This window comes from Sarcophilus harrisii, chromosome 1 (assembly GCF_902635505.1).
Source record: "Sarcophilus harrisii chromosome 1, mSarHar1.11, whole genome shotgun sequence".
In the NCBI taxonomy this organism is placed as follows: Eukaryota; Metazoa; Chordata; class Mammalia; order Dasyuromorphia; family Dasyuridae; genus Sarcophilus; species Sarcophilus harrisii.
The window spans coordinates 327,715,543-327,736,262 of record NC_045426.1 but is presented as its reverse complement, the minus strand read 5'-3'; the positions used below and the strand labels follow the sequence as shown (position 1 = coordinate 327,736,262).

The window sequence follows — 20,720 nt, the reverse complement described above, 5'->3', positions numbered from 1 at the left end:
TTTCTTATCTCCACGTTTTTGCAAACTATTGGGGAGGGGGGAGAAGGAAGGATGAATCCCACACATGCAGTCTCTTAAATCATTCCAGGAAAGCCATGTTTTGTTAGTTAAGGTAACATGTCTTACCATAAAGTGGTCTCATGTCTCCACCTGCTGGTGAATCAGAATTACGTGATTCTACTTCATTGGAAGAAAGAGCTGACCCAAAATTGGAACCAGATTCTAATGGCAAGGATGTCGGCTCAGGATCTTCCTGTATATATAATTCAAGCAACTGGTGCCTGGCCTTACCGTCTGTTTCCTCTGAATGGCTTGTTTTATATTTTCTGGACATTGGTGCAGGGAACAGTAATTCTTCCATTTCACTGTCAGAAGACTGTTCCTCAGCTGAGAACACTTCCTTCTCCTCCTGCCTGGAGCTTTGGGGTGCCTCTGTGAGGAATGACAAATCAAAGGGAGGTGTATATGGCATAAGTGGATGTTTGGTGGGAGTCTCCTCCAGGAGAGCCTCATTACCATAATGGAAGTGCTCAGGCTCTTTTATTGCTCTTTCATCAAAATTTGTAACCATTGAGCTATCTTCAAAATCATCCCAAGAGGCTGCTGAGAGACAGACAGTTTGTCTTCCCATAGAATTTTCAGGGTTGTGCTCTTCTAATGGTGATTTTTTCATGTCCTTCGTTGTTCCGTCTGAAATGTTCATTGCATCATTGAAACTGTGTCCTATAATAGTCTCATTTCTATCATGAAAAGGGCTTGTGGCTGTTAGGGTCTCAGTGCTGCCTTCTGGTTCCTCACCAGTTAAAAGATGTCCAGTCTTAATCAAGACATTTGTATCTTCTTGACTTGCAAGAAAGATATCATCTGTTATACGAGCACCGTTGAAATCAACAGTAGTTGATGCCTGGGGAGTCAGGATGGCATAGGCTCCCATGTTTTCAACAGTCATATCCTCCATTTTGACTGGATCCAAAACTGATGCTTTTTCTAGGATGGTTTCACTTTTCAATTCTTCTAAGTTTGCATCATTGTCACCAACCAGTTCAGAAGGTTCAGAAGAAGGTCTGGGAAAGACTGAAAAATCTAATCTGTCAACATTTGTTTGTTCATTGTTTGGATGCAAGGTAAATTGTTTTTCAGGATGCATTTCCATATTGTCAATGACAAATTTCTCTCTAGGTACTTCATTCCCCTCTAATTCAGTGAGATAAAACTCACTAATTTCCCCTCCAGGGCTGCCTAAAGCTTGGACAAGATGCTGTCCAGCCTCTTCCTTCATTTCATATTCATGACATACGTCAGGACTGGTGGAAGACTGGGAGTTGCTGTCCTGATCACAGTGATTCAATATGTCTGGATTTTCACCATCTACTTTCAGGCTGAGGGGTTGTGTGGCATCAGTCCACAGATCAGGCAGGGCTGAGATAATTTGTCTGTCTTCTTGGAAATTGTCATGCAAAATATCGGGGACAAATGTACCTTGAGGCATCCTACCAGGTGGAGAACTACTCCATCCAGGGCTGGACCTATTTGTCACTTGAGAGTTAGGGCTAATGGCAATGGAAACATTTTCATGAGTAATTTCTGAGTCTAGCGGATCCAAAACAGGTAACACTCTGTTTTGACACTGTTCTTGTATATGGCTCTCAGGCACAAATTCAGAAGCAGCAGCTGATGTGAGAATTTGCTTTTTAAAATCCTTTTCTTCTTGATTTGGATCAAACTCATCAGATTGCTCCATCTGTACAGAATCTGAAGCCATTTGAGTAGGTTGAATATCCCAAGGTGGTTCATAGTCTACCTCATTGTTACTTTGAAAGGGTGGCTGGTTTTCATCTGCTAAAGGATCAACACAAAATGCTTCTTTGGATTCAAGATTACCCTGAATGGGTATATTCCATGGATCTACCTTTTGGTATCCAAAAGAGGTCTCTTCTAAAACACCATCTGAATCAGCAGGTTTCATCTCTTCAGGACTCTTTTTGGGGGGCAAGGTGTTACACCACTCTGCTCTTTCAGCTGAAAATCCAAGAGTTTCCACTTTGGACTTATGGTTTACTTCTGATTCATTTTTAGGAGACACTTGCAATGATGCCTCCTCAGTTACATCTTTAATCTTCAATGTCTCTGGACAGCATTTTGTCTCCTCACTAAATCTAGTTGATTGTTCATCATTTTTGTTTATAGGTGAGAAATTCCAATTATCAGGACTACTTTGATCTTCATAGCATGGACTTTCTTGACTTTCACCTCTGGTTGTTTCCCAGGAATCTCTAGATTCAGAAAATCCCTGACTTTCATGGTCAACTATCGTCAAAGGTACATTTTTTTCATTAAATATATTCCATATCCTAGAATCCTTCTGCAAATTTGCTTGGGAAGTGACCAAATGAACTTCTTTCTCCAATTTATCTTGACAATTATTCTGGCTATTAATCCCTAAGCTTGTTGTAATGGACTTAGTATCATTATTGAGTGAAGTTTCAGGAATTTCATGCTCATTTTTTTGGTAATGGTTAACTGCTAAACTTCTTTCCTCAGATCCTGAATTTTGAGGAGTGTTGCCTTCATCAGGACTTGATATAGAAGAGAGGGAGTTATCATCCTCTACTCGGTCATTCCAGATATCTAAAATTTTAGGGACTTTGTGATTGACAACCTTTTGGAACTCATCCATCATATTCTCCTGTAAGTCTCCCGTTTCAGGCACCATTTCTGACTGATCATCAATGGGAACAAGTTTATTGTCTTCATTATTCCCTGTGCTCCAATCATCTTGATTCTTTTGCTGATAGTTTGTAGTCTTTATATCACCCAAGCTGGGCATAGCAGCAGATAGATCATTTAGGTCAGGGCTTGATGCGCTTGAATGTGTATACTCACTGGACACAATATCATCCTCATCATTTCTCTTTTGAAAATCTCCTATAGCAAAATGATTCTTAATATTTTTGATTTCATGCTCTTCGTTTATTTCAAGACTTGTTCCATTGGATTGAGGTAGGTCACTACCTACACATTCATTCCAAATGTCATGATTCTGGGGAGTCTTAAGAAGAGATTCCTTATTTACATTCTCTGCGGATCCACTCTCCAAACCCAAAATTTTATATGTTTCATTTTTCTCAAGGTTCATTTCAGATAATGAGTGATCTGTTACATCTTGATTCTCAATAGATAAAGTGTTAGCAGTGTCAATTGAATTTCCCTGACCCACAAAATGCTTTTCACAGGCATTATTTATATTTAGATTATTTGTGGAAGCTCTTGCTTGTGCATCACTTGTCTCTTGGTTAGTAGTATTGCCCTGGAGTTCCACCAGCTCCTCTGAGATTTCATTAGTGTGGGGACTAGACGCAACTGAAGGAGAGCTGCTTTTAACAGAGTCATCATGAGTCCCTTGATTTTCAAATGCAACAGGAAAGTATAGTTCTGGGTTACCTTCTTCTCTTCCTGAACTTCCTGAAGCACTATCTACTTCAGAACTTATTGTATCATCTTCAACTAAATATTCTTTATCAGTATTTTCTTGTATATTATTATCATCTTCACTGTGTTTATAACTCTGATCCTGCCATATGTCTGAATGATCAGAATGTTTTTGGTTCTCAGGACTTGTTGCAAAGAATTCTTTGTTGTTCACTGAAGTACTTTCTTGTGTTTCCTGGCTGACAGACTCAGCCAGAGGAGTGACAGGTGTAAATGCTTCTTTCTGATCATATTCTAAGATTTCTAACTTATCTGGGATGTTGCTCTCCTTAATGTTTTCTGATGAGCTCAGAGTTTCCTGTGGTGATTTGTTTTCATCTGACTCTACAATGGATGATGAGTCAGGTAATATTAAGGATGACACATTGTCATCTTTCATGACTGTATCCCAAATATTGCTAAGGATTTTTTGTCCACTTTTCTCATCCAATGAATTGAAATCATTGAAAGTGGCATCTTTTCCTTCTTCGGAGGCATTGTAAAGCATATGGTGCTCCCATCCTACTTGACTATCCTCTTGACTCTCAACACTCCATGGTTCTAGCTGTCTCACTGAAAATCGAGTTTCTGGTTCTGTACCTTCATGCATATATCCTTGGGCTTGTCCTTCTCTGGAAGTCTCCATTCCCCCATTACAGTCATCCCAATCTAAATCATTATCTAGATCTGAAATAGTTGCTGTAGACTGTGTGTCCTCAAGGATAACTCTATTCCACAAGTCAACATTCTCAGGAGCTGTTTGTCTGGGCTCTGTACCACTATGCATGAGAGTCAGTTGTCGGTTTGTTTCATTATATATCTGCATCATTCTAGGATCATCATAGCTAGATTGACTACTCTCCCCAGCATCATCCTCAGCCAAGAAATTTTTACCATCTGGGTATTCTAACTTGAGCAAACCTTTATGTGTATTTGAAAGGACATTTGTTTCTGAATCAACAATTTGGCTATCATTTGGTGTTTGTGTTGTCCACATCTGTAGGGTCCCAGGGCCTGAGCTAATTCTATTTCTGTAGGATGTTGGCTCCATAGGCTGAGGAAGATTTTCAGCATCATTTGACTTATTCAGTGATGTCTCTTCTGCAACTATGTTAGCATCATGATCAAACGTTTTGTCCTCAGTTTCTTTCTCTTCCCCTACAAATGTAGGTGATATATATGAATCTGATGTAGAATAATTGGTATCTAATTCAGAAGCAACCAAATCTTCACCTACATTGGATGTACTGAAGTCTGAGCACCTATACGCTAAGAAGGAATCTTCCCAAGGAGCTGGAGCTCCTTCCTTATCATTTGCTTCATACAAGTTCCAGGTGTTTACCTTTTCAAATGATTTCCCCCTGATTTCAGAACCATTGAATGCATCCTGATTTTCCCTAAGCAGCTTGGAATTATTCCATATAATGTCAGAATCAAGATTGGGATTCTCAGACTTAATGTGGATATTGTTGGGATCACCTTTGTTTTCATCCCAGGCTTCTGAAGTCACTTGATTGTTTGAAGTTTGGGGCAAATTCTCTGATGGGACTTCTGCAGAAAAAGAAAAGTCTCTTTTGGTTACAGTCCAGTCATTATGGTCCCTTTTGAGAGGTAGATTTCTGTCCATCTGATGCACATCCCAGGTCTTTTTCAGAGCACTAGTGTTGTCTTCTTTATTAAATTTAGCCCAGGCAGGGAAAGGCTCTGAATCCTCCTGTCTCCCACTATCACCTGCAGGAGTTTCCCATGGATCTGTTTCCACTGCAGAAGATGAGCTGGGCTGCCATGGAGTGGCAAAATCTTCTATCAAGTGGCTTGTACCTTGAGGGGAAGTGTGAGACAGAGGTGATTTCTCAGAAGGCAGTTTCAGGTGTTCTGGATTGCCCTCACTTTGGAGGTGGGTGCCAATGTTACTGACTGAATCTTGTTCAAGTTGATTCTCCCAGAGACCCAGCTTTGAATAGTCACCATGTTTGGACTGCTTTTGTTGATATACAGAATCTGAGGCCCTCCTATCAATGGGACTTGCTTTATGATCTTTCCAGGACTCGGGGCTCTGGAAGACAGACTCCTGTTCACTAGAACTCCATGTGTCAGTGTTCAATAGGGCAGTATTTTTTGAGTCGACTTCTAAACCACCCCACCAGCTGCTGCATCTCATGCGGGGTTGAGTAGACCCTGTGCAATCTAAGTCATTTATTTTTTGTAACATGTCTTCTGGGAAGAGCAGAGTTGGGTCTTCTGTGAGTGGTGAACTTTCCACAAAGCTGTTCATTGGAGTTGGTGGGACTCTTGTCCCAACATTTTTCAGCTTCTCAGAAGGAGGAGAGTCATCTCCCACAAAATCAGGGAGGCTCAAAGTTCTTTCTGAAATGTCCCCAGGGCTTTCCTGCCTCTGGGCAAATTCCCCATCAAATTCCAGAAGATTTTCTTTTTCAGCCCCTGTCATCAGTAAACCTGTTGAGTAATTATCCATGTCACTCCCTAAAAGATTCATTTCATCAAGTCCCTTTGGCACTGTGGGTGGCTGTCCTTCTGATGAATCACTGTTGGGAAAGAAGTCATCTGCTGGGGAATAGTCAGCTGAACGGGAAGATGACTGGGATTGCACAGAAACATTGGGTGCTGAATCAAAGTTGAAAAGGTCAAAGTGTTCACCATCTTCTCCAGACTGTGGTTTATGCTCTTCAGCTATAGCTCCTTCAGGAATGGGACTATAGGAATCAAACCCTGGGAGAAGGCTATGATGAGACCCCGCACCTTCACCTACTGGGCTGTCATCACTTAGGAAAACTGAGCTCTCCTTGGAAGATCGGCTACTGCGAATGGTTGCCAGCCCACTATCAGGGCTCACAAGGTCTACATTGACATCCACCTGAGCTGGGATGGAACCATTGAGGTCTTGAGGGTTTTCTATGAAATTCACAGAACTGGGTTGTGGTTCTACATCAGAACCGTACAATTCCATGATACCAGAAGACCCCTGAGAGAGTGGTGCACTGCCAGCCACAGCTTCAGTGGAGGATGTCCTACTGTTGGAGACCATTTCTGAACATCTTCTGCTAATGACTTCTTTGACAAGGAGAACCAGTTGATCAGAAGTAACCAGAGGGTCCTCCTGCTGATACACTAGGATCTCATCACAGCCACATTCAAAAGGCTCCAGCTCAAGGCAAGGATTCTGAGACTCTTCTAGTTCACAACAGATCTGTCAGGAAAGCACAACATTTCAAATGAACATGATCATTCACCACAATCATCTTTGCAGCATACTTGTCTCAAACCTGCTTAACTACACAGGGTGGAGAGGATAAGTGAAACAAAGTACCTTAAAAACCAATACTCACTTCCGTGAAATACAATCCATCTGTTTCCAAATGATTACACATAAAAACCTGAATTGCACAAAACAAAAACAAAACCAGAGGGGTACAAGGATCTCCCAGGGAAACGATTGTAATACCTCCATTGTACCATCTTCGGGTATTTGGGGAGACACTGTCCTTTTTGGAAATACAGTGACTCTAGGTGTTGTATTTACTTCCACTACACACCTCTTCTTCTAAGCTCAAGCCATAGACAAAGAATGAATAAAAAAGCACTTATTACGCATTCACTATTTGCTTATCACTGTGCTAAATGGTGGAGATACAAAGACAAAAGCAACTCTTTTAAATAGGGAAACAGCCATATAGGGCAGTTATGGCGGCCACTGAAGGATATTTTGGTAGAGAAAGTTACAAAGAATTGAATGACAAGAGAGACACTAAGTAATAGCCTGAGGATTTGGTAGCATTCACTAACATTCTAATATAAACAGAACAGTGATCCAGTAATTATATCCTCAGGCCCATAACCCCTGGGAATGGGAGGAAGGAACCAGGACCACTACAAAGTTTTTCAGCATTCCCATATATCAGCATTAGAATAAGGAGACATATAGCATGAAAATGTAAAATCTTCATTGGGTGTTTTTAGACTGATATAGCTCAGCCAGCAAGTTACATTAGGGTAAAGGAGACGACTTAGATTTTCTTTCTGTTGTAAATGCCATCTGGGGAAGTATTTGAAAACCACAAGACATTTCCTATTGGCCCTTATTTGGAGGAGGGGGCACTATATTTTGGATCTATGGCGATACCTTTAAAGACTTGTTTTAACCTAATGCCTGACATCTTTTGAAGCCTAATGTAGGACTGTCTTTTGCTACTTCTAGTAAGAAGTTAAAAGCTTACCTTCCACATGAACCATTTATCCCAGTATTCTATGGATCACTAATTTATATATGGAATATATCTTAGAAATCATCTACTCACCCTTTCTTTTACAGATGAGAAAACTGGAATTCAGAGAGAATACGCATTTTTCCCAAGGTAACACAGATAATAAGTAGAAGAGGCAGAATTTGAACACAGGTCCTTGGGCCCCCAATTCAGAATTCTCTCCTCTATAATATATCCTTAAAACAATAAAACTACTGTGGCAGGATGCTCACCTGATTGCACAATTCCACATTCTCTGAATATACAGCTATCTGATGTTTTGTCTGTTGTTCATCTGATAAGTAACTGGTCAAAAGAATGAGTACATCAAAACCATACTTTTCTGTAAAAATCTTCAGGTCAGTGACAATGTTTCTATGAAACATGCAGTCCTGTAATAGAAAGAAAATGTAGATATTATCAGAGGAACTTCCAATTTGAGACTGGGTAGAGTGTTGTAAAATACATACAACACACACATATACACATACCATATGGTCTAATTCTAAAAAGTACTGTATGATGAATATTAAATATTCAAATTTTTAAATTTATTAGATCTCAATAATTTTTAAGGAACTTTATACCATTCCTTTTTTTTTTTTTTTTTTTTTTGCAAGGTAATTAGGGTTAAATGATTTGCTCAGGATTACATAGCTAGGAAGTGTTGAGTGTCTGAGCTGGATTTGAACTCAGATCCTCTTAACTCCATAGCAAGTACTCTACTGTGCCATGTAGCTGCCCCTTCATACCATTTCTTAAGACAAAAGAGAAACTATAAAGTTAGGATTGGGATTCATTACTTTTGCCATGAAAGAAACAATTCTTTCCTACATAATTAAGATCATCTGTCATTGATGTCTCTAGTTAAAATGTGGTGCAACTATAAAGACATTTAAAAGGGAGGTAAGCATGGGGGGTATAGGATGGAGCCACTCAGGAAAAGTCATACTTCTTATGTAAGATGCCCAGAGGATATATCTGCTAAAGCAGAGTATGCAGAGTTTAAAGGAATTCCATAAGCACATATAGGATATGAAAATGGCTGTCAAAACACTGAGGGAGAGAATGAATTTGCAGTCAGTAACTAGGAAAAAGGAAACTATTCTGGCTACACAGTTGTAGTAGGCAATTCATTCTGGTTTTGCCTTCTCTCTCCGATAACAAAGGATTCAGGAAAAGTCCTAGGGCTGGTGAACATGATTGCTTAGCTCTGATTTATGAAGGCCAGAAGTTAGTGTTGAGTTAAACATTGTAAATACCATGCTTAAAAAAAGATTGAAGGATCATGGAAATCATTAAAAAACCTGTTAAAACTAATTTGAACTAGTTTGAAATCCATAACAAAATAGAAAATACTCAATTACCCTTTAAAGTAATCCACTGGCTAATTTAAGAAACAAATTAATCTCTTCCATTTCTGGGTCTTGATTACCTACCTGAAATGTTGGAATACTAACCTATTATTGACAAGCCAATTCAACAAATAATTATTAAGTACTATGATAGTACAATTGACTATACTAGCATCTAGTTGCACAATGGAGTGGGCTTATTTGACTTTGGAAGAGGATCCCTTAGAAGAGGATGCACTAAACTTTGAACAGTACAAGAGTTCTCAGGAATTAGTCAGATATGGGGAAGTTGCCATTGATGAAACCTGACAAGGTCAAATCAACTGAAATACTTCTAAGAGAATAATTCTAAAGTGTCACTATTGTTATTTCTTAATAACTATTTCTTATAATAGCAAAAACTAATTATCATTACCAACAATTCCGGCAAATAACATTTAAAACATTAACCTGTCCCAATTGTTTCCCAAATATTAAATAATAAATAATTTGTCTCTATTTCTACCAGCTCATCCACAACGTTGATATTATATTATTCTGTCACTAAGAAACTAAGAAAGGGGAGGGGCAGTCATAATGGTAGGGAAAAGGCACCTAAGCTCTCCCCAAAACCTCTTCCAAAGAATCTTTAAATAATGCTCTACAACAAATTCTAGAGTAGCAGAACCTAAAAAAGGATGAAGTGAAACAATTTTCCAACCCAAGAAAACTTAGAAGATCAGCAGGAAAGAACTGCTGCATCAGGGTGAGAGTGGAAAACAGTCTAGTACCAGTCATAACAGTGAAGATGGAACCCAGCAAACCAGGAGCACACCTTAGAAATAACCCAATTGTTTATGGAGCTCTCAGCTCACAGACCTAGGAATGTGACTTATGAACATGTAAGCAGTCTTTCTTTGGTGGACAAATATCATATTGTTCCCTTTCAGAAACATCGCCAGCAATGTGTTGAGGCCCTCATCATCTCACACCTGGACAATTGCTAGATTTCTTGTGAGTCTAACTGCTGTGAATCTCACCCTGCTCTAGCCAATCTTCCATTTAGCCACCAAAGTAATTTGTCTAAAGTACTATTTCAATTTTAGTACCTCCCTAGTCCATAAATTCCAGCATATCACTTCCAGGACTAAAAACAAAATCCTTAGCTGGAAACTCAAAGACTTTCAAACTGATGTGGGAAAGACTCCTATCTTTGATTCCCAAACCCCTCTAGTGAATGTAATTGCCCTTTGACTCACAAATCCTGGTCCCTTTGAATTCCAATAGAAGATCCGGACCTGTCCCAGCCCCACCCGGATCTGAGCCAACTTTGGGGCTAAAGCCAAAAGCCCCTAGAGCTAAGTCTCCTATTAAAAAAGGGCCATGCTGGGAACCCCTCTTTTCAGAGATTCCAAACATGCTAGCCATGTGAGGACTCTCTGTCCACTGGACCCTCTGTCCGGTGTCCTCCTTATCTCTACCTTCACCTATCTCCTACTTCTAAACTAAGTAATAAACCTCTTTTATCAATCTAGCTCTCAGGCTAATAAATGCTTTTATTGGGGACTCGCATCGCTACTAGACCTCATTTACTGCCATATCCTTGCGCCGAATCCAAGGGGGTTGCAGGGGAGCTCTGTTTGACTCCCTGTACCCCAAACCTGCCACTAGACCTCAACTAAATCCTAATTTCATTTAGGTACCCCAAATCTAGACCTCAACAAAACCTCTTCCTTCCCCTCTTCTATGAACTCTTTGATGGAATGACATGGGTATCCTTGCTGTCCCACTCCATGTCTCTAAGCATTTTCTCTGGCTGTACCTTGTGCTAACACAATAGCCTCTCTCTTTCTGTCTTCTTTTCTCTTAACATTCAAAATCTGAAATTAGATTTCAGTTATTGGAAAGGATTAATAAAAAGTTAAATTTTTAAAAATGGGATTCTAAAAGATTGCTATAGGTTAAACAGTTAAGAATTGCTCATATACAAGATGGTAGATGTTCAACATATGGATCTGCTTATACAAGAGTTTGTGTGAAAAAGACAGGGGAGCAGGGATTGGGGACAGGAGGGAGTATGAGATGTGGCTGTCAAATAAGTTAATGTGATTTTATACTATAGTACTAGAAGTGTGATGACCATGTTAGCACCCTGGATACTTTATAATCAGCTGGAGTCAGGATAAGCCAAAGTCCTTGATTTTTATTGTTTGTTGAAGCGAGAGGAGAGAGCGTGGACACAGGAATCTCCCTTCCTTCTCCCATCCGGAATCACCTTGCTTGTACTACCCTCTTTTCCCCCCATCTCCTCTCCCTATATACCAACAGATTGAGCCTGCACAGAATGGTGAGATGGGCCATTTTCCAAGCAAATGCTAATAGAGTATTGTCCAATTGGTAATTAGCCTTAAGTACTTGTTTTTCTGAACCTCAGTGAATCTGCTCAGTTTCAGCCCATTACATCTCCCACTTTCTTTTGTTTTAGAACACAGGTGGTCACACCATCCTGACCTCTCAGTGAAGTGAGAACCCCCAAGGGGAGGTGATCATGCCCTCTCTGACTTCTCAGGAAAGAAGGTGAAAGCACTAGAAAGGAAATGATCACGCCCTCCCTGACATCTCAGGAAGGGAGATGAAAAGCACCAAAGGTGAGAGACAGAAAATTTTAGAATTTACAGGGATAATAGAGATCATGTTCCTTTATAAAATCACAGAACCTTAAAGGTGGAAGGGACTACAGGGTCTATGAGAATTCCAACAAAGGAGTTCATTGTACTTGAACAAGAATTCACTTCTAAAATAGAGAAAAGGCCACCTGACTTAGTAGTTAAAAGATTGCTGATAACCTTGGAAAGAACTGTTTTCATTTGAATGGTAGGATCTGAAGCCAGATGTCATGAGGATGAAAAGTGAGTGAAATGTGAAGAAATTGAAGCAAGGTGGTTTTTTCTAAGAATTTGACCAGGAAAGGAGGAAAGACATAGCAAATAACTATAGTTTACTTAGTGTTTGATAATCCCCAAATCCATTTTTTTGGAGTAAGAACTCATTATTTGAACAAAATTTCTGGGAAAACTGGAAAGCAGTTTGGTAGAAACTAAACATAGACCAATATCTCACATAGTATATCAAGATAAATTTAGAATGGTTTCACGATTTAGACACAAAAAGTGATATCACAAACAAATTAGGGGGAGCATGAGAATTTTTACCTGTGAGATCTATTAATAAGAGAAGAGTTTATGGCCAAATAATAGAGAGGATAATGGAAAATATAAATGGTAACTTTGATTAGATGAAATTTTAAAAGGTTTTGCACAAAATCAATACAGCCAAAATTAGAAGGTAAACAGAAAATTGGAGGAAAATGTATAGCAAGTTTCTTTGAAAAAGGTCTCATTTCTTATATAATAAGGAATTGAATCAATTTTATAAAAATAAGAACCTTTCTCCAACTGATAAAATGGTCAAAGAATATGAATAGGCAGGTTACAGATAAAGTAATCAAAGATATCTATAGTCATATGAAAACCTTTTGATTGGAGAAATATAAAATAAAACAATTTTGAGGTACCATTTCAAACCCATTAAATTGACTAACATGATAGAAAAAGAAAATGACAAATGCTGGAGGGAGTGTGGAAAAGCAGGGACACTAATTCACTCTTGGTGGAGGTGTGAATTGGTCCAACCATTCTGGAGAACATATTAGAACTCTGACCAGTGGGTTATAAAACTGCACAACCTTTGACTCAGGAACACAATCACTAAGTTTATATCCTAAAGACAGCAAAGAAAAAGGAAAGGGACCTATATGTACAAAAACAATCATGGCAACTTTTCTGTGTGCATGTCAGATTGAAAATTAAGGAGATGATTATCAATTGGGGGATGGTTGAACAAGTTGTGGTATATGATCGTGATGGCATACTATTCTGCTATGAGAAATGACAAGCAGGATGATTTCAGAAAAACTCAGGAAGACCTACATGAATTTTTTGCCTTTCTTTTAATTTTGGCCACATTGGGTTTTATTTGTATAAAAACTCTAAATTCTAAAGTAATCAAAATTATCCATTTTATATCCCACAATGCTCTCCATCTCTTGTTTATTCATAAAATCTTTTCTTATTCATAATTCTGATGGGTAATATTTTCCATGTTCCTCTTACTTATTTGGAATTACACATTTCTAAAATTACTTGATATTAAATCTAGTGGCTTAAGCTACATTGAGTTATACTTTGTTTCTTATTGCTTATACAATGATGCTAAATGAATTCTTATGCACTTTGTTTAAAATAGTAGAATATTCAGAGATTTTCCTGTGTTAAAAACATTTATGTATTATAGCCTAATAAACTGCATTTTCCCATTACCCCTTGGGTAATGCTCAATTTCAATTCCTTAATGACGTGGTTCTAATTTATAGCCATATAATATCACCAGAAAATAATGGATTTTAAAAGATGGGCCTTTGCTTAGAATAGAAACATGTGGTCATTGAAAGAACTGCACAATTTTCCCAAAGCAATTCAGCCCATTCTCTATTTTCAGTTCTTGATCTGATTCATCATTTTTATCCCCAGTCTCTGTTCCAAGATTTAGATCTACATCTATCTGTATCTACATCTGAATACATATCTATTTGTATCTATCTCTATATGCATCTATATCTATATTTGTATTTTTATCTATTTGTAACTATCTATAACAATATCTGTATCTGTATCATCTGCATTTGTATCTGAATCTATTTATATCTTTGTCTATATCTATAACTAAATTGATGTAAATATAGACATATTACATCTACATCTAGATTCTACATACATTGATAAGTATATATCTGTATTTATAGCTATAGTTATGTCTCTCTGTCTATAGCTCTATATTTCTATCTTATCTCTATTCCATCTATTTATCTATCACCTATTTGTTTGGTCTATCTGTTTATCTATCTATCTAACAATATTTATACTCATGAAAAAAATCACTAGATTATACCCAACTGCAGACCTTGGTCTGGACATGGTGGCAATGAGTAAATTTTAAAAATTTATGAAGAAGAATTCTGCAAAAGAAGTCATCATATAATATCATCAGAAAAATGTATGACTTAAGAAAAGGATGGACTAATCACTTAGAGAAAGCAAGGGACAATCTTTAGCTGGCTTCTATGTTTTAATGACATCTATAAAATGCTTTAAAAATGTAGAAAAATCTTCCAAAATATTATGAGTGCACTTTACACCTTTCCAGTGGAGAATTTGTATGAATGTAAGTACCAAACTTGTATATGATGGGATAGAGAATCCATATCAATGAGGTTACAAGTAAGAACCTTTATAATGAAATGTCAGATTAGAAAATTCAACATTCAGTCACTCCAAAAACATTTTTTAAGTGCCTGCTGTGTGCAGAATACTGCTATCAAGTTAAGAGAAAGAGGCTTATATGACCAGCAAGCACAAAACCAATATTCAGGGAAATTGTCATTACTAGAATCCAGTTTGTCTTTGTTAATTCATACCCAGAGGATAATTTTTACTCTACTATGTGTTAATAGTAATCCTGTAAAGTATTTATGTAGCAATACATTTGCTAATGAGCTGGTATTTTAGATCCCCCATTTTTCTCTATGATGTTCATTGACCTGTTTTTTAGAGGAGAGTTGTCAAAGTCTCAGTCCACAGCCCAAACCAGATTAAAATGTAATTGGAAATGTTTAACAAAATAAATAAAACTATAACATAACATAGATGATGCTAATTTGTGGCTTTCTAAGTCGAAATCTGACTGGCAGGAATCTATTCCTATTTGAGTTTGATACAATTTTAAAATTTATTTCATATGATATAAGCAACCATAGTATTAAATGGAATACTGGTAAACTCCATCTTTCTATGAATCACACAGTGCTGAGCAAGAAACCCATTATCTGAGTCTGAAAATAATTCCAAATTAAATGGCCAGGAAACTAATATGTTCTCTCTCACCACACAGAACTGTCCAAATCATATGATATCTTTCTGGCCCTAAGAAAATGTCGAATTTATATTTGCACTACAGGCAAACCTGAGAAGTGAGTCGAGGAACATGGCCAGTGTTGCATGTTTGCTCTTCCTTTATGCTGGTGCTGTTTGCATAGCAGATAATTTATTATTGTCTTCTAGCAAAGCACAGTCATGTGCTAGGATGGTGCTTCTATTTATGCCAAGCTAGGCTGCCCCTGAATAAACAGCAGTTCATCATCAGTGCAACACAACTGTATATTCAGGTTGGCATTTTAGTCTCCCCATCTGCCTTCTACCTGATAAATTACTATTTTAGTTACATGTATACAAATACTATTTATTAATCTGCTCAAATGTGTCCAAAAATGTGTCTTCCCCCTTAAGTTAGAAATGTAAAAAAATACTCCATTTGTCAAATGTTTAGAAAATAGAAAGGTTGGTGTGATGATGTGAGTTTGCTTTGTCTTATTTTTTTTTTTTTTTCTTTTCTAGCTCCCTCTCTCCTTCTGCAATTGAAATATGGATCTATTCTCTTAAACTGCTGCATGGAACATAGTAAATAGTTCTTTGCTAGGCATTGAACTTAGTAATCTATTGGCAAAGATGCCCTACCATGTCCTGTGTTTAGGAAGAAGGGAAATTGCTCTTATTTTCCATCACTTTATGAATTTCACAACTTAGACAAGAACTAAATGTTCATTAATTTTCTTTTAAGATTTTTTAAACTCATTTTCTTCTGTGATCCATTAAGATCACTAAGGAAATGATTTTTGTAACTTTTCAGTCAAAAGAGAAAGAGAAAATATGTCATATACTGGAAAAAGTTTTAGATTTTTAATCAGAAAATTAGAATTTAAATACTGATTTCACTTAGTGTTGTATATCTAGGAAATCTGTGAAACTTCTCCATGCCTCCACTATAAAATGAACAAAATAGCAAAAGATTTGAGTCAGAAATGCTAGGGTCAAATCTTGGTTCAGTTAATTTTATTTATTCAATAAGCAATCATTAAAAACTATAAGGGCTCTGCTACATGCTTAGAGTTTTTCATATTATTTTGTTGCATTTCTCCATCTTCCTAAGAAGTTCCTGAAGATGGGCCTTACAATGGTGGAGCAGTGCTGCCAACTGAGCATTTATATGGCCAATATGGGCCCCTACCAAAATGAAGTTGCCTGGGTAATATATAGCTATATCCCAATGGGAAAGTACAGGAGCCAGAATAGTCAATCTCTCTCATTGCTACAATTAGAAAATGAATGCATTATGCAAAAAGTTCAAATTATTACTTATTCTTTATGTGTTCTTTGACCAATTTTGAATATTTCATAATTTATTTTCACAATTCCATAAAATTGGGTTGATCATACCAATTCATCCCTACTTAAAAGAGATGTATGTGAAGACAAATGGAATAAATACGTGAAAGTTTTTGCAACTTTTTATTATGGGCTAGAACTCTGAACTTGAAACAAAGGATTCTTACAAGTACTAAGTCAGTGGAATTGATAGAGACGATAGTTATCTAATTTAGCATAGTTCAGTGTGATTGATTTAATCCTACAAGGAGATGTTATGGGTCAGAACTTGAAACAAGATACTAAGTGGAATTGAGGAGATAATGGTTAAATCTAGTTTAGAATAGATTTAATCCTACAACAAATAATGGTTTCCTACTGATATAATGATTGGTATATACTCAGTGTAAAGGATATAAGCGAGAAGCTCTCAGGGCCAGAAGGACAAGCACACTAGAAGCTCTCAGAGATTGAGACAGATTCATTCTATTGTCCACCTGTGTGGTGGCTGGAGGCTGAAGCACAAACCTTTGGACTTGGGGAGATTCAGAAGCCAGAGAAGGCAGGTGGGAGCTCAAACTCACGGAACCAAGGAGAGAGGATGGCCTCCAGAAAACTAGTCCAGCCCCAAGGGAAGGAGATAGTACTTTGAAAGAGACAATAAAGAATTTAGACTTTAACACCTGGCTGCACTTGTGATTACTGAACTGAAATGAAGGCTGCTTCCAGAGACTCCAAGAAAACCCAACAAGAGAACATTACATTTTAGAGAGAACATTACAACCTTTTGTAGACTTTAATGTAGACATAATTTAGTAAGAGTAGTATTTTAATTATATTTGGCTAATATCAATTACATTGTTGATTAAAAATATGCATCACTATGGAAACACTGGCAAATCTGTTCCATTTTTATTTATTTAATATCATCCAGTATAAATGGTCTTTGGGTAGTCTTACTTAATTGAACCTCAAATCAAGATTTCAGCAAACAGATTTTCTCTTTCACTGTTCACTGCTGTTTTATGAAGCTCATAAACTTTTATAATCTTACATTGTAAAATTTCACAAATAAATTTATATCCTAATTTTGGCTTTTATTCCAATTGCAATTTATAAGGATAAGTAACTTTGAGTATGTCAGATTGAAGCTATTGTAATGGCATGTTGTCTTCTCATCTTTAGACATTCTTCTAGTTTGATACTGATTTTGACTTTTGCGCTAAACTAATTGATGACTGATCTATAATTTTTTCCCACATTAATAGTCATTCTTTCTGTTTAGTCATGGTCAATTTCATTGTTGTTGTTTTTAATGATATTTGTTGATCACTATGCCAAGTACCTTTTTACTCTCTTCTTTAAAAAAATTAATTATGGCTTGCAATATAAGTGACTGAGAAGGGATATATTTGAAAATGAAGATGATGTAAAAACAAAGGATATCCAACAAAAATTATAAATAAGTAAATAAATAGAATTTATAATATATAGTAGTTTATAAACCTTTGACTACTTTCATCTAGATAATATTTCCGATATTTTTTCATTGTCCATCTTGTTCCCACTTTCTTAGTGAAATTACTGGGTAAAAATATATGATAAAAGGTTAAGCTTCTTGAGGGTAAAGGCTATTTTGTTTATGTTTTTGCATCACAAGTGCCAAGCACAGGCCCTTGTATCTAACAGTTGCTTAATAAATATTTGTTGAACTTGAGTTATATGATGCCTTGACCTTATCAAGTTTTTCATAGAACATCTACTTCTACATGCTCTGCAATACATGCTCTGTGTGATACATCTCTGCAATTATCTTCTTGATTATCTTCATTATTTATTCTCATAATGAGCATATGAAGGTAAAATGATCAAACACCCATTGAAATGATCTTTTTTAAAATAGATTAATATTTTTAAATTATAGCTTTTTATTTGCAAGATAGATGCATGGGTAATTTTTCATCATTGACCCTTGCAAAACCTTCTGTTGAAATCATCTTTCTTGTTGCTTTTGAGTACATAAAGAAATCCAACTTTACTAACTCTCTTATTTAGCTCTCCAAGAAGGATATGTGATCCATAAGACTTTATTATGTCTTTATTTATGTTAACATGTTTTAATTTTAATAAGAATACGAGTTTCTCGTACTAATGAAATACCTTATTTCTTTTTTCCTCTCAGTTCCTTCAGTAGTATGCCAATTTGTTGGTTGCTGAGCAAGGATTTCACATTTGGAGTACTAGTGGTTATATTAAGGATAAAATATCATCAGCAAACAATGATCATTAGAACTATTTACCTACTGTGCTGTCTGCCAAAGTTCGGTGAAAAAGCCAAAGTAGACCACCAAAATCTGAGACTCATTTTGTATTTATATTCCTTTCTTGGATGCTACTGGTAAAGAATTTATCACTTAATGTCCAGTCTGCTGCAGATGATCTTCTCATTGGTTAGGTAGGTTTATCTTTAGAAAATAGACACAATCTTTTCAACCCGGTAGAACATTCTTGATTTCATCTTTTGTTATCAAAGCTTTCAAGAACTCAGGGCAACCTTTGTACCACAATAATATCTCAGAGTAGGGCATATGTGGACAATCCATAAAACAAAAGGACACAAAATAACTCTCAATTTTATGGAGTCACCTAATGTTCTACATTTTCTTCTAAGACTCAGGTATGAAACATAAGAAGGATGCCAGATCAATAGTGATATTCTCTGGAAGATATACATATTGAAAAACTGGATTTATTCATAAAAGGAGGAAGGGAATAATATCTACTATGTTTCATGCACTGTGCTAAGTACTTTCTACAACTATTATCTTATTTAATCCTCACAACAAGTCAGAGATATGGATACTATTGTTTTCCCCATTTTATGTTTGAGGAGAATGAGGCAAACAAAGGTTGTGTCTTATCTTGAGTCACACAGCTAGTAAATTTCTGAAACTAAATGTCATAACCTGGCAATAAGCATTCTTCAGCTATGTGATTTTTCTTATGTAAATAGTTAGGATAAATTCTTTTAAGCGATTATTGATCTCATTTAGGAGATTATACAATGGTCTTGGGTTTACTTCAGTGTCAACTGCAAATAGGACCATGTGGGAGATCTCACCATTTATAGCAACATCATCTTCCATTTGGATTCTGCTCAAGATAGTGACTGTTAAAGTGACAAACACTTTTGTCAAACATGTCTCTGTTTATTAAGTTTCTTTTGATATTAATAATCAGAAATAAATTTCAATTAAGATTTTAATCAAATGAAACAGAGGGAAAAAACATAATAGAAAAGAGTGCTGTAATAAAAAGTCATCTATTATATTTTGTACCTATTTTCTATCCACAAAATCCCCATAACAGTTCAGGCTTTCATGACTTCTTGCCTAGTCTACTGTAATAGCCTCTTAATTGGTCTTCCTTAATTCAAGTGTCTCCCCTTTCTGATCCACCCTTCAAACAGCTAACAAATTGATTTTTCTAAAGGGAAAAATTGATGTCATTCACCGACTAAGGAAACACCAATGGCTCTCTACTACCCATAAACTCATATACAAACTCCCTTGTTTGTCATTTCACTTTTATTGTACATTATTGGAATTGAGCCAATCTATACCTCTCACTGTTTTTCTTCATACATGGCATTCCAAGTTTTCTCTCTATACTTTTGCACTGACCACTACCATCACCAACTCATGCCTAGAATGACAATTCTTTCCTCCTCTCTTTCTCTGATGATCCTTAGTTTCTTTTAAGGTACAGCTCAAATATAATCTTCTACATGAGATCTTTCTTCATTCCTCTTAGCTCCATTATAATATTTATTAATCTCCTATTATATGCCAGGTACTATACTGAGTGCCAGACAAACACCAAACAAAGTACTAACTTGAGGTAGTCCTAATTTTAAGGATTAGGTCATATCACATTTCTGTCAATAACCTTAAATCAAATGTTTTATGTAATATTTTCATTTCCCTGATTCAGCTTCACTAGTAACTTCTCAGACTTCTTATTTGCTAAGTTGGATTTTTAGAATTTGCCATGATTTAAAGCAAGTACTTTACAAAAATGAGTAAAAAAGGAAATGAAGATGACAGTATTCAATCAGATTCCAGGTTTGAGAAGCTGTTCAATGCTTAACAGGTGAATGCATCTCTTTAGTAAGTAATTGTAATTATTTTATGATAGGATTTAAAAAAAATCTCAATGTTCATTTTTTAAAGTAACTTTCAAGTTGTTAAGATATAAATACTTAATAAGTTGTTTGGATTTAGTTACTATATATATAGTCCTTTTGACTTAAAGTTATCACTAAAGATATTAAAGGTAAA

The 20,720-nt window shown here is 36.5% G+C and overlaps 1 protein-coding gene across 15 annotated transcripts in view; it reads right to left on the bottom strand.

Moving 5' to 3' along the window:
• Positions 1-20,720, bottom strand: part of PRUNE2 (prune homolog 2 with BCH domain) — a 295,576-nt gene that overhangs the window by 91,801 nt on the left and 183,055 nt on the right. For 14 of the 15 annotated variants that reach the window (XM_031945513.1, XM_031945525.1, XM_031945514.1 and 11 more), the window contains 2 exons: positions 7,964-8,122; positions 127-6,676 (listed from right to left, as the gene is read on the bottom strand). In XM_031945513.1, coding sequence (XP_031801373.1) covers positions 127-6,676; positions 7,964-8,122 — 6,709 coding nt within the window. The remainder of the gene's footprint in view (positions 1-126; positions 6,677-7,963; positions 8,123-20,720) is intronic. The other variant, XM_031945524.1, reaches the window with a different exon arrangement.